At 33.7% G+C, this 14,671-nt stretch overlaps 1 protein-coding gene across 1 annotated transcript in view; it reads left to right on the top strand.

Moving 5' to 3' along the window:
- The window catches only part of LOC125649201 (dolichol-phosphate mannosyltransferase subunit 1), a 14,637-nt gene extending 349 nt beyond the window's left edge, over nt 1–14,288 (top strand). The window contains exons 2-9 of the mRNA XM_048876496.2: nt 3,010–3,109; nt 4,566–4,599; nt 5,875–5,951; nt 6,104–6,129; nt 8,148–8,243; nt 8,825–8,893; nt 10,116–10,230; nt 14,141–14,288. Of these exons, the coding sequence (XP_048732453.1) occupies nt 3,010–3,109; nt 4,566–4,599; nt 5,875–5,951; nt 6,104–6,129; nt 8,148–8,243; nt 8,825–8,893; nt 10,116–10,230; nt 14,141–14,245 (622 nt within the window). The 3' untranslated portion in view covers nt 14,246–14,288. The remainder of the gene's footprint in view (nt 1–3,009; nt 3,110–4,565; nt 4,600–5,874; nt 5,952–6,103; nt 6,130–8,147; nt 8,244–8,824; nt 8,894–10,115; nt 10,231–14,140) is intronic.
- Nucleotides 14,289–14,671: the final 383 nt, after the last annotated feature.

The raw sequence follows: 14,671 nt of genomic DNA, 5'->3' as shown, positions 1-14,671 counted from the left end.
ACGTGCATAAATATGGTAAATAATTCATATTGGACTTGATACAAAATAAAGAGAGAGAGAGAGAGAGATTTTCATTACTGTAACAATTGACTTTTAATAAAAAAGTTATCTCCTTTTGCTCAAAAAACAAATACAAGGCCGTGAAGGGGACAAAATGAATTTCATCATATTTTCTTTGGTGACTTAATAGTTTTATTTTTGAACTATAATCAACATTTTATATTTTGTGTTATTTTACATGCTAAAACCTTTAATTTGGTTCAATGTTCAATTAATACGTAACTTTCGGGATGTGCCGGAACGACCGATTATATTTGACGTTTACACACCACAGTCACGTGATAATAACCAATTGTAGAGCAAAGTTGACATCAATACAAATGGTGTTTAGCTAGGAGACGGTCCGTAGAGAGCTATGCGCAGTCCCACAATGACGATCCGAGTCAATAGTAGTGCTTAGTACCTGGATGTAAATTAGATGGAGGGGAAAAGTGCATTTAGATACGTATCATTGGATGCAAAGCGTGAAGTTTTACTGATATCCTCAAGATATTCCCTAGATTTATTTCCCTTGCCAACTCGCATATTTTAATCAAATGCATTTTCCTATAAAATGGTTGTAGTAATTCCTTTCTTTCAAAGATTTGCATTTAAATGCAGGAATTTGATAGCAATTGAAGAATCCCATGCTTGTTTACTTAGTTGTTATTGTAATCCGGAAGTGACATGCCCTACAAATGACGTTCAACGCGCGATAAAAGTCGAGTGAATCCGTATCTCGAAAGTCCTGTATTGCCACACAAAAAATTGTTCTTTAGGACGTATTTCAAAAAACGATTATGTTTATGTACTTTAAAAATTTAACAATAATGTCAGGATTGCCCAATTAAATTAACAATATTCTGCGTTGATGTCCATTATAGTCTAATGCATCAATGTAAAACCAGGATTTTTTTTATATTGTAGAAGGTAGTCCAAAATAAAATATATGTGTGTTTCCGGTTTCCCGACCCTACCTACGTTTTTGCTGCCAACCCTAAATATTGTATTGACGATATATATATATATATCTATCCAAATTAGGTTGGTTTTTTTAAAATCACAGTGTCCGGTATAAGATATTAAAAGAAATAAAATAAACAGTACACAAAGTTAAAATTTTAAGGCAAGCGCTTTCATTTTATATTATCCTCAGGCGTTACATTCTAAAATAGTTTTGAAATGGCCTGACGTCATAAAGGCGTCCTAACATGTCATGTACATAATGACATCATAAACGAATAAAAGGAAAAGGTTTTTATGTTAAGCATATTAATTATGACATAGATAATAATAGTAAACATATTTCACAGTAAACTATTGAGAGCCAGTTTTAAAGTCTTAATAAAGTGTCTTTCTTTTTCTCGTCAGGAAATAGTATTTTCTGTATAAAGTTTATAAAACGGAAGTACACTGAATAGTCCGTGGCCACACACATCTAAATGTTCACTAACTTTAATTTTTCTATATTTTAGTGCTGAAATGTGTTGTTTATGAACTCGGTATACGAGTTCGCAGAGTAGTCCCCGTTTCACCGATATAATGTTTTCCACAGCCAGCACATGTTATTACATAAATTAAATTTTTGGTGGAACACGTCATATCTGAATTCACCGTAAATTCCTTGTTGTTAAACTGGAACAAATTTCCTTCCCTTAAATATGGACACGTTCCGCATCGCATTTGGTAACGGTGAGAATGTTGTGAAGGACCAGAGAGTTGTCAGATATATATACAATAATTATCATAAGAATATGTTGTTATGGACCAGAGAGTTGTCAGATATACATTGTATATACAATATCATAAGAATATGTTGTGAAGGACCAGAGAGTTGTCAGATAGAGACCTGGAAGAGCTAATGGAGGAACTCAGGACCAGGAAGTCAAGGCTTGTAATAACATGAAATCAGTACTATCAATATGTTCATGTTGGAGTGAATTCACCTGAAATTAATCTGAACTCAAAACTTTATACATAAGGCCAATTTAACTTAATTAATAGATTATCATCTGGGGTCACAAAAAAATGTAGGGTGGGTGGGAGGATTTTATTTTACAATTTTTATTTCCAGAGAAAAAAGTAATGACAAAAGGCATCACACAGTTTTAATCAAGTTAACATTCAAAGAATCCTTGGTAGAAGATATAAAACCAACATTCTGTGACTTTGAATTATTCACTCATGTCACTAGGAAGCAAGTTTGTTTGAAATCATAATTTTCGCGAAAATAAAAAAAATCGGGGTGGGTCCTTTTTTGAGGGGCGGGCGGGGATGATAATCTATCAATTAATTTTAATTGGTCTAATTTCATGTGTTATTTTCCAACCTATTTCATAAAATTGTCAATGAAATTTTCCTATTCCAAAAAATATAGCGTTTTCTAAATTAGGCTGATAAATCCCTGATTGTATACCCTCCTGGCTCCTTACAACATCTACAACTACATACAATATAATAATTGTTTTATAGAACTTTTTATCAATGAATCAACATGTAGTTGTACTTCTGTTGAAATATGCATAACTGCTAAGTAGTTTTGATGCCTGAAATTTTAAACCATAATCAGCTTATTTTTCATAGAAATAAAAATGAATGTACAATGTAACATTAGGGCTACAATAATGCAATAGCCTCGGTACAGGTACATATGTGTCATGATATCCAACTAACATGACTAATATGACACATCACTTTCCGTAAGTATAACAAATACATGTATTTCAATTTTGGATTTGGAAATGTTTTGTAAACATACTAACAAATCATAAACAAACAAACCAAACCGTGGTATCAGTTTTGATAATATTGAACTGAGGTGTAGTCTTCTGTGTTTTTTGTACTGCTATATACCATCTCAGAGTTTCTCATGCACCTTCACATCATGTTCATTATATTGGCTTATGATTACATAACACAATGTTTGATATGCATGATATCACTGAATATTTATTTGTTTTCAATTTGCAGTGGATATGATTATGAGATTATTGTTATCGATGATGGAAGTCCAGATAAAACCTTAGAAGTGGCCAAGCAGCTTCAGAAGATTTACGGCAGCGACAAAATTGTATGTCCTACAACTTTTATTTGCCTGTTATAAAGTTAAATATTAACATGTACTTTAATATGTAGTTGTTAAAAAGAAAATATCCAGATTTCATTTTCAATTCAATTTGATGAAATCATGTTTCTTTTATTTATAGTAAATTAAAATTATTAAAACAAAATCCACATGGATAACATGATTTTAAGAGTTTTAGATTTTGATATATACTTGAAGTCAATAGTTATAGTCAAACCAACATATCTCTCAATACATTGAGCAATTCACTGATGCATACTGTCCTCAATATTGTTCGTGTGATCCAGACCCATCCAGATGTTCATGACTATAGCTTTCCAGTTCAAAATGGCTAAATTTTTCCATGCAATCTTTCATGATTTGCGACACATTTTCTGTCAGATTTAAGTTTGATGACTTGATGGTCACATGATTATGTTTGAACCAGTCCTGGGTGTTCTCTGTTGTATGGGGTTTTGCATTGTTCTGTTGCAGACAGTACGGCAGATTGTATGTCACAATATCTGAATGCAACACAGTCCGCCCTCCTCCAAAATTTCACAAAATCTCACAGCAGATACGTGTATGTTTCCATTCACATAAACAAATGGAGTCAACAAAATCTCACAGCAGATACATGTATGTTTCCATTCACATAAACAAGTGGAGTCAAACCCAACTTACTTACTGCATCCCACACTGTCATAGTAGATGAGCACTTCAGCACCATTTTCAGAAAATGTCACAGTCTAAACTCACCCACATTTTTCTAGTCCAACTGTAAAACTGAAAACTGAAAATAGCTTTCACCTATAAAATTCACAAATGTCAAAATCATCATTTTGATATGTGATGCATCAGGCCTCTTGTGTCTGTTTTTGTTTTGCATACATTTACTGGGGGAAGGGAACCTTTGTTACATGTACAGGTTTGTTATGCTAAACCTCTTTCTTGTGTTGTGGAATTCACACTTCCTCTTTTTCATTATGATCCTGGAAGAAAAGGTAATGAATGAGAGGCCTTTGATATCATATGTACATGTATAATTAATCTTTGTGACATTGCCTTTCATGTTGTGCATGTTACATATGTAGTATGTACCGTAGGATATGCTATGGGGGCGGGGGGTATTGTTTCTTTTGGAAATAAAAATTCTGTCTTAAACATTCATAAGTGCACATCAGTAGCTCTATGGGAAAATATTGGGTCTGCAGTCCCAGTAATCTCCCAGAGCTACAGATCTGCAGCTGAACATCCACCAATTCACAATTGATTTTCAAAATAGATTATGATTATACATGTATGCATTAATTTCTTAAAATTTTCACTAAAATCAATGATTTTTCTTACCTTGTAAACTTCAAAAATGAAACAAAATATTCATCTGATTGAAAGTAGGACTGTATACACTTTTTAGATACAGTATGCAAATTCAGTTTATGTTTTGTTTGTATTTTAACAGATCTTACGTCCCCGGGAGAAAAAGCTTGGTTTAGGTATGTTTTGTTTTAATTATGTTAGACATTGCTTATTCTCATTATGTTTGTTCGATTAATTAGCAATGTAGCATGCCTATGAAGGATGGGGGTTAGGTTGCACCAAATAAACATATATTTCAAATAAACATATAAATAATATTTCAAATGAACATGCATTTCAAATAAAAATAAACATATCTATTTCAAATAAATATATATTTCAAATTAAACATATATTTCAAATAAACATTTCAAATAAACATCTCTATTTCAAATAAACTTATATTTCAAATAAACATATATTTCAAATAAACATATATTTTAAATTAAACATATATTTCAAATAAACATAGATTTTAAATTAAACATATATTTCAAATAAACATATCTATTTCAAATAAACATATATTTTGAAGAATGGCTACCTAAAAAAAGATTCAATGCAAATAAAAAAAATGACACACCAAGAAAATATGATAGTCATAGAATATGGCCCAAATTGTCCCTCCATTGCGCATGCATGGGTACTATAAGGTAACCTGAACCGAAGTTTGTTCATACTTTGATGTAGATTATATTGAACTACTCCACATCATTCAGTCATTGCCATGGCCGGTGAATTGGTAGTTTCTAGTATGTCGGTCTGTACTTTATGTGATGCGGGTTAGGGTGAAGAATATTTAGATTTCATACTTTTTAACTTCCTCTCCAAAATTACTGAAGCCGTTTCAACTAAACTTGGTGCAAGCATTTTTGGAAAAGAGGCTTAAAGATTTCAGGATCACTTCTAGAAGGGATTAGAAATACTGGTGAGGTCACTATAGGAATTTAAAGTTTTACATTGGAATATAGATAAAATCTTTATAAGCATACAAAGGCTACAGTTTGTTACTTTAAACTGCAAGCATCCTTATATGGTGTCTAATCAGATTTGTTCAAACCATACTCAAGGGGCTTGGGTGGGGCTATGATAGGGATAATCAGTTTATTTTTGGTGTATCTTGTATTGTCAAGAATAAGACAGCAGTTTTATTTTCTTTCAAATTAATCAATATACTACATGTAACATAGGATTAAATTTTGAAATGAATAAGCAATTATTATTATGCAGTGTATGGATAAATATTTATTACAACAATGACCTTTAATCGGCTCAATGTGGGGTGATGATAAATCATTGAAAGATATGAGATTCATTTTACAGCAAGAGAAGAATAACGTAAGTTCATTGTCCTGCTTGCTTTCCTGAAATGATCTGTTGATATGATCCCTAACATGTACCTACCATTATAGGGACAGCATATATTCATGGAATGAAACATGCAACTGGCAACTTTATCATAATTATGGATGCAGATCTTTCACATCATGTAAGTTTATTTTATGCAGTTTTAGCTAGTAGATAATAAGAGTGAAGCTATTCATAAAAAAATAAGACGAGAAAAATTGATACGCACTAATCAGACAAACAATGAATAGCAGGTATTCATTTTAATGTGTTGATTTCTGAATCCCTTTGCAGCCCAAGTTCATTACAGAATTCATCCAGTAAGTATAGATCTATTTTGAGTGCTTATTTACTTCTACAATCCATTCATTTATGAAGAATTTGTTTAATGTAAGCCTAGCGGTGGGTGTAGTCTAAGCATTTTTAGCTCACCTGAGCGTAAGACGCAAGTGAGCTTTTCTGTTCAAAATTTGTCCCATCATCTGTTGGCGATGGCAGTATCTATATTGTAAACTTTCACAATTTCATTTTCTCCAGAACCATTGGGTTAATTTCAACCAAACTTGGCACAGAGTAACCTTAGGTAAAGCGGATTCAAGTTTGTTCAAACGAAAGATCATCTCCCCTTTCAAGGGGAGATATTTAAGAAAAGGCAAAAAATAGTGTGGGGTCATTTAAAGATCTTCTCAAGATCCGCTCGGCCTGGAAAGATTAAAATTATGCACTTATGTGGAAGCTTCCTTACATAATTAAGATTCAAGTCCAAATCATCATATGGGAATATATCAGGGGAAAATTTGATAATCTTCTCCAGAACAACATGCGGCAAATATGCAATCATCCTCAGGTAGTGCATATTCAAGTTTGTTTGCCACAATAGGGATGAAAATTTCACATGGGAATATGTATAAAAAAATCTTTGAATATCTTCATAAGATCAATATGCAAGCATTGAATTTCAATGTAGTGCAGATTAATATTTGATCAAATCATGGCCTCTGAGGCTAGAATGGAGCTAAATACGGATTCAAAGTTTTACATGAGATATATACTGGGGTATAAAGGAAATTTTAAATAATTCTTTTTAAGAGTTGCAGGACCATACCAAAACATTTTACTATGCAAACATTCCCAATTTGTATGGACTCAAGTTTGTTGGGACTTTTTTTATTCAATTTATGGACCCTGGCCTTAAGAATAGGGTTAGTTTTGGGATCAGATTTTACATAGAACATGGATATAAACAAAAAGATATTTTAAAAATCTTCTTCTCCAGAACACAAGAGCAAGACCATGTTAGTAACATTGTTTTAGATGCATTCCTATGTTGTGTGGATTCAAATTCAGTTAAGTCATGTTAGTAACATTGTTTTAGATACATTCCTATGTTGTGTGGATTCAAATTCAGTTAAGTCATGTTAGTAACATTGTTTTAGACGCATTCCTATGTTGTGTGGATTCAAATTCAGTTAAGTCATGTTAGTAACATTGTTTTAGATGCATTCCTATGTTGTGTGGATTCAAATTCAGTCAAGTCATGTTAGTAATATTGTTTTAGATGCATTCCTATGTTGTGTGGATTCAAATTCAGTTAAGTCATGTTAGTAACATTGTTTTAGATGCATTCCTATGTTGTGTGGATTCAAATTCAGTTAAGTCATGTTAGTAACATTGTTTTAGATGCATTCCTATGTTGTGTGGATTCAAATTCAGTTAAGTCATGTTAGTAGCATTGTTTTAGATGCATTCCTATGTTGTGTGGATTCAAATTCAGTTAAGTCATGTTAGTAACATTGTTTTAGACGCATTCCTATGTTGTGTGGATTCAAATTCAGTTAAGTCATGTTAGTAACTTTGTTTTAGATGCATTCCTATGTTGTGTGGATTTAAATTCAGTTAAGTCATGTTAGTAACATTGTTTTAGATGCATTCCTATGTTGTGTGGATTCAAATTCATGCAGTTAAGTCATGTTAGTAACATTGTTTTAGATGCATTCCTATGTTGTGTGGATTCAAATTCAGTTAAGTCATGTTAGTAACATTGTTTTAGATGCATTCCTATGTTGTGTGGATTCAAATTCAGTTAAGTCATGTTAGTAATATTGTTTTAGATGCATTCCTATGTTGTGTGGATTCAAATTCAGTTAAGTCATGACCTTTTGGGGCTAGGGTGGAGTCATAATATGATATCAAAACTTTTTGTGGGAATGAAGTGGGTAAAATATCTTTTAAAAATCTTCTGATAAAGAACAGCAGGGCCAATGTGACTCAGGTGAGCATTGTGACTCAGGTGAGCATTGTGGTCCATGCATCGTGTATAGTCCATGCATCTCTGCAGGAAACAACAGGAAGGAAACTATGACCTGATTTCAGGAACACGTTACATTGGCACAGGAGGTGTGGCTGGTTGGGACTTCAAAAGGAAACTTGTTAGGTAAATGCATTTTACAGCAAGGCAGAAATGTGCTCATAAGACACATCTGCTTGAAGATATATTGTATTTCTATTTTATTTGAGTATTTGAGATTACAGTGTGAAGATATATTGTATTTCTATTTTATTTGAGATTACAGTGTGAAGATATATTGTATTTCTATTTTATTTGAGATTACAGTATGAAGATATATTGTATTTCTATTTTATTTGAGATTGCAGTGTGAAGATATTTGTATTTCTATTTTATTTGAGTATTTGAGATTACAGTGTGAAGATATATTGTATTTCTATTTTATTTGAGATTACAGTGTGAAGATATATTGTATTTCTATTTTATTTGAGATTACAGTGTAGGTTCCGTTTCCCTAATAAATACATTATCATACATTACCAATACTGTGATCACGATTTTCATGGAATCCCCTATCCCATGAATTTCAAACCACAATGAAATACACAATTTATATACAAAAACCATGTCCATGAAAAACTGTAAATCTCGACAATCGACAAAAGTTAGCCCCCATGAATTATGATTATATGGTACAATGTAGTTTCCTTAAATATTTTGTATTACAGCCGTGGTGCAAACTATTTGACGCAAGTACTGCTCAGACCAGGGGCCTCAGATCTGACAGGAAGTTTTAGGTATGTAGATGTTAGGGCCTTGCATCCTGTTTTGAAATGAAATTGTTCTTAATTCAAAAAGAAAAATGAATAAGGAAAGTGCCGAGTCTTGCAGCAGTGATTCACAATTTATTGACTCTACTAATGGACAGCAAAACATTGATATACAGTGTTTTGTATTGACCACATGTACATCACAATATTGTATTGATGTATTGTTACACTCCTAAACGTGTATCTCAAGACATTGACAGTATATATGTTGTCTTTTAAGTGGAGTTAACTTTGATAGTAAATGCATTAAAAATGTAATACAAATTGTTATCACCCTTCCCCCACAAACAAAGGTTGACATAGTGAATAATGAAGTTGGGGTTGTTGGTGGGTTTTTTTTTGGGGGGGGGGGGATACCGGAATCACCTTGTCTGTGACATAGTGAATAATGAAGTTGTGCACCTGCTATTTTGACTGAGTTTTATAACATTCAAAGGTTCCATTTTGAGGAGTGTTCTTATTGTCCAGAGTATATCTTAAAAATCAATGAACAGATTTGATTAAAACTTTGTGTATATATTATGTATATAGTGAAATTGTAGACCTGTCATTTTTATTTAGATTCTTTTACATTCAAGGAAGTTATGGATATTTTTGTTTTACAGGTATTTTTTCATCTTTATGACTTGCAGATTTTCTTTTAGATTTTGAAATTATATGTTCTCTCAGAGACTACTGCATAAGTTTAGGAGAAGGTATAATGGAATCATCAGTCCATTTGTCTGTATGTCTGCTGCCCATCTGTCTGTGGATTTGATTTTTCCAGACATGTTTTAGAGACAAGTGTATGGATTTCCTTGAAAATTTGTACTTGCTTTATTACACCATGATTAGTGATAGATATTGAAACCAAAGAAATTTTGTGTATCCTGAAACTTTTATTCATATATCAATGATATATCCCCATAGGGAGTATTAGTCCCATTAGGACAGTTCTGGTTAATTAGTGCAACAAGTGCGTGACATGGACAGTTGACAGTTCTGGTTAATTAGTGCAACATGTGCGTGATATGAACAGCTGTGAAGCTTATCTTACTTGTATTTGTACAATGGATTTTCTACAATATACAACTTGAAAAATAAATATCATCTGTTTATCAGCTTAAATGGAGAGAGAAGAAACAAGGTCATCGAATTAGAGCTTTAAACATTTGTACAACAAATTAGTAAAGTAACTGTTTTTGTTTAGGTTATACAAGAAAGAAGTCTTACAGAAGCTAGTGAACTCCTGTATCTCTAAAGGCTATGTGTTCCAGATGGAGATGATAGTTCGAGCACGACAGTTTGGTTACAGCATTGGAGAGGTGTGTAAATGAGTTGTCTCCCCATAAATTATAATTCTGTACTGTACAATCATTCAATTTCCAGGGCATCAAGTTTGAGATTAATCACTAGGACATAAATTTGTTGATCATTTACTACAATTAAAAATATTGCATTGAATGTGTTTTGAAAATGTTAGATTTCAAGGAATGAAAGTAATTCTTACTTCTTTTTTTTTCTGATCGCCCATTGTCCGTCGACTGTCCATCAGTCTGTCTGTAAACTTTTTACATTTTTGACTTCTTCTCCAGAACCACTAGGCCAATTTCATCCAAACTTGACCAAAAGCATCCTTTGGTGAAGCGCTTTCAAATTTTTTCAAATGAAGGCCCATGCCCCATTTAAAGGGGAGATAATCACAAAAATAAGGTGGGGTCATTTAAAAAATTTCTTCTCAAGAACCACTGGGCCAGATGAGCTGAAATTTACATGAAAGCTTCCTAACATAGTACAGATTCAAGTTTGTTAAAATCATGGCCCCCGAGGGTTGGATGGGACCACAATAGGGGGGTATCAGAGTTTTACATGCAAATATATAGGAAAAATCTTCTTCTCAAGAACCACTAAGCCAGAAAAGCTGATATTTACATGAAAGCTTCAATTCGACTTTTAGATATATCGATGACGTTTTGTCTATTAACAATGATAGCTTTCATTCATATATCGATTTGATATATCCCTGTGAGCTCGAAATAAAGGACACCACAGAGTTGTCCACTTCTGCTTCATACTTAGATATTTTATTGAAAGTAGACATTAACGGCAAACTGACAACTCAACTGTATGACAAACGGGATGATTTCAGCTTCTCCATCGTCAACTTCCCACATTTATGTAGCAATATTCCATTATCACCTGCAGATGGTGTTTATATATCTCAACTGATTCGGTATGCAAGAGCTTGTTCTGGGTATAGTCAGTTTTTAAATTGAGGTAAGCTACTGACAAACAAGTTGATGGTATAGGGATTTCAACAGTCTCGATTGAAGTCAGCATTTCGCAAATTCTATGGTCGTTATAACGATCTAGTTCGTCAATACAACCTCGCATTGGGTCAAATGCTGTCTGACGTGTTTCATACCGATTGTTAAGCCGTTCTTGGCACACTGATTTTGACTGCAGATAACTCCGTTTACCTGATCAGGATATGGGGCTCACGGCGGGTGTGACCGGTCAACAGGGGATGCTTACTCCTCCTAGGCACCTGATCCCACCTCTGGTGTGTCCAGGGGTCCGTGTTTGCCCAACTATCTATTTTGTGTTGCTTGTAGGAGTTATGAGATTGATCACTGTTCGATATCTTCACCTTGCATAGGGAAAATCTTTAAAAAATCTTCTCAAAAACTACTGGGACAGGAAAGTGGAAATTTACATGAAAGCTTTCTAACATGGTGCATATCAAGTTTGTAAAAATCATGGCCCCCGGGGGTAGGATGGGGCCACAAGGGGGGATCAAAGTTTTACATAGAACTATATAGGGAAAATATTTAAAAATCTTCTTCTCAAGAACCACTGAGCCAGAAAAACTGATATTGACATGAAAGCTTTCTGACATGGTGCAGATTCAAGTTTGTTAAAATCATGACCCATGAGGGTAGGATGAGGCCACAATAGGGGATCAAAGTTTTACATACAGATATATAGGGAAAATTGTTAAAAATCTTTGAAATTTACATGAAAGCTTCCTGACATAGGGCAGATTCAAATTTATTAAAATCATGGCCCCCGAGGGTAAGCTGAGGCGACAATAGGGGATAAAAATTTTACACAGAAATATATAGGAAAATCATTAAAAATCTTCTGAAAAATCGCTGGGCCAGAAAAATTTACATGAAAGCTTCCTGACATAGTCCTGATTTAATTTTGAAAAAATCATGGCTTCCGGGAGTAGGTAGGGGCCACAATAGGGATCAAAGTTTTACATGCGATTATACAGGATAAAAAATCATTAAATATGAGCCATGGTGACTCAGGTGAGCGATGTGGCCCATGGGCTTCTTGTTTACATTGTAGAAGGTAATTTGGAATAGTATATTAGGGCTATTCCAGCAAAAAACGTAATGGGGGGGGGGGGGAAGGCAGTTGATATTTTTTTGGATGGGTGGGGGTGATTTGGGAAAATGTATTTGTATGGGTATAGTGTTGAGTTGGGAAATTGTATTTGTATGAGTGGTTGTCTTCTAGGTTAAAAAAAATATGGGTGCTAGTGAATTATGATAAAAATGAAGACATTACAGAGTCTGTATCATGTTGCGAAATTTCTTTTATCATAAAAGAAGAGGAAGAAGAAAAGCAGAGCCATCCTACATTATGAAAAAATATTGATAAACAGGCAGATAACTCTATTCAAAGTAAATGCTTCAGTTTGTGTAGAAATGACAACAATAATAAATGAAAACGAAATGTTTTCTGTTGGAGTGACATAATTAGAAGTAACACCATCTATTAAGGGATATATTTAACGAACTTGTAAGGGAACGAGAAAATTATGTACAAGTTAACAAAGAAGTTGCAGCCATAAGCCCACCGGAACGTGTTTCCACATTTTTATCAGCCAATGGCTTAGGCAATTATTGTCAGGTCTTTCAAGGTTATAATAATACCCGCATTTACATGTATGTAAAAAAAAAAAAATGTCCGAATTTTCTCAGAACATTGTGATGTGCCACACGTGTCTGAAACACCAACATGTACAACCTGTTGTTTTAACACATTGGCCTATGTCAAGGGCAAGGTTTGACCCTACAACATTGCTAGAAGACCAAATGCTAAACATTAGGCCACTACAGTAGTGTAATAATTTTGGTATGAGCGAACCTTCTTTTAACTATTAAAATCAACATGCTTAGGATGACATTACAGTTTGGCTAGAGAATGGATCACAAATTACAACATCAACGTTTGAATATTTATTCACATTAATGTAGTCAAAATTCATTTAGATTCGGGTAATTTGTTCATATAAATCACCACAAATTCTGGCTTATTTAAAAAATAGTTGCATGTACATAGGATTAAGACCAATATGAACTTGTTGAAACTGAACTCTACCTTTAAAGGAAATTCTTAATATACGAGTGATTTCAGTATTGAATTCTTAATTCTATTGTATGGGTGGTGTTGGCAGGGGATAATCTATTTGTATGGGTGGTGGTAGCAGAGGAAAATTTAATTGTATGGGTGGCTGTCTTAAAAATAAAGTGCCTCCCCCCATATGTTTTTTTGCTGGAATAACCCTTATGATTTATATAAACTGCTGCAAGGGTATATTTAGCATAAACTGTACCAGCTTACTTTTTACACAGAAAATGAGTAGAAATTACTTTTATTTGTTAATACACTGCTTTAAAAAAATATGCATTGAACACCAATTATCACTGTTTTCTTGATTCATCTTGTGGTCAATGAAATAGATTTCTTATATTTAAGTTGGAAGAACAATAGGAACTGTCAATGAATTTATATCCATGAAATATACCTTTTTTAAAAAATAGCAAAACCATGTTTTAATGTAAGCCTGTATGAATTTAATTTCAAATGTTGGGGGGGGGGGGGGGGGGGGGGGGCTTGACCAAATGTTTAACAACAACAACCCCCCTCCCCCATTATATAGACCAGTGATGACAATTCAATGAACACTCCATTGGAGGTAAAATTTATGCTACTTGAATTTGTCATTCTGTATCAGATCTGAGGTTTAATTTATCTTGATTATCATCCTCCCTAGCCAAGTGTCTGATTCCCTTAGGCTCATTTCCCGGGAGAAATGTGATTAAGCGAATCAGACACTTGGCTAGCAGAGATGCCTGACTGTTGATTCATGCTTTTTACCTTTTCACTTAATTAACCCAGGGATGTTAATGACATGTATATTTCTCTTTGAATTTATAGGTGCCTATTACCTTTGTTGACAGAGTGTATGGAGAATCAAAGCTTGGAGGAAGTGAAATATTTCAGTTTCTCAAAGGACTTCTATATCTATTTGCAACAACCTAGATGTATATTTCAAACCTAGAATATACTATTGTTATTGTTTGTGTATATGTTGTCTTTGTTATCAATGGGGTGAAAGGAGTTATTTCAAAGTATCATCATTTTAACAGCATGAACAAGCCAGCTGCCTTGAGTATGGGGTTGTGAAGAGGGGGAGGGTGGGGTAGGGGTTGTTGATATGACACTGAAGATACCTAAGTATTAACTTGATATGTGCAACTTTCTTGTGAATCAAAAATATAATAATCTACTTAGAGATAAGTTCCCCCCCCCCCCCAAATAAATGGATCAAGTAAATGTGTCTACATATGAATGCAGTAGTACATGAAATATCAGAGGAAACACATGTAAATGTGAATAGTGGAAAGGATTTCATTTGAGTGTCTTGTTGAAACATGGAAAAATAACTTTAAATGAGCAAGACCGGAG

The sequence above is a fragment of the Ostrea edulis genome, chromosome 1 (genome assembly GCF_947568905.1).
Source record: "Ostrea edulis chromosome 1, xbOstEdul1.1, whole genome shotgun sequence".
Classification (NCBI taxonomy): Eukaryota; Metazoa; Mollusca; class Bivalvia; order Ostreida; family Ostreidae; genus Ostrea; species Ostrea edulis.
This window is presented reverse-complemented; position numbering and strand designations above follow the sequence as displayed.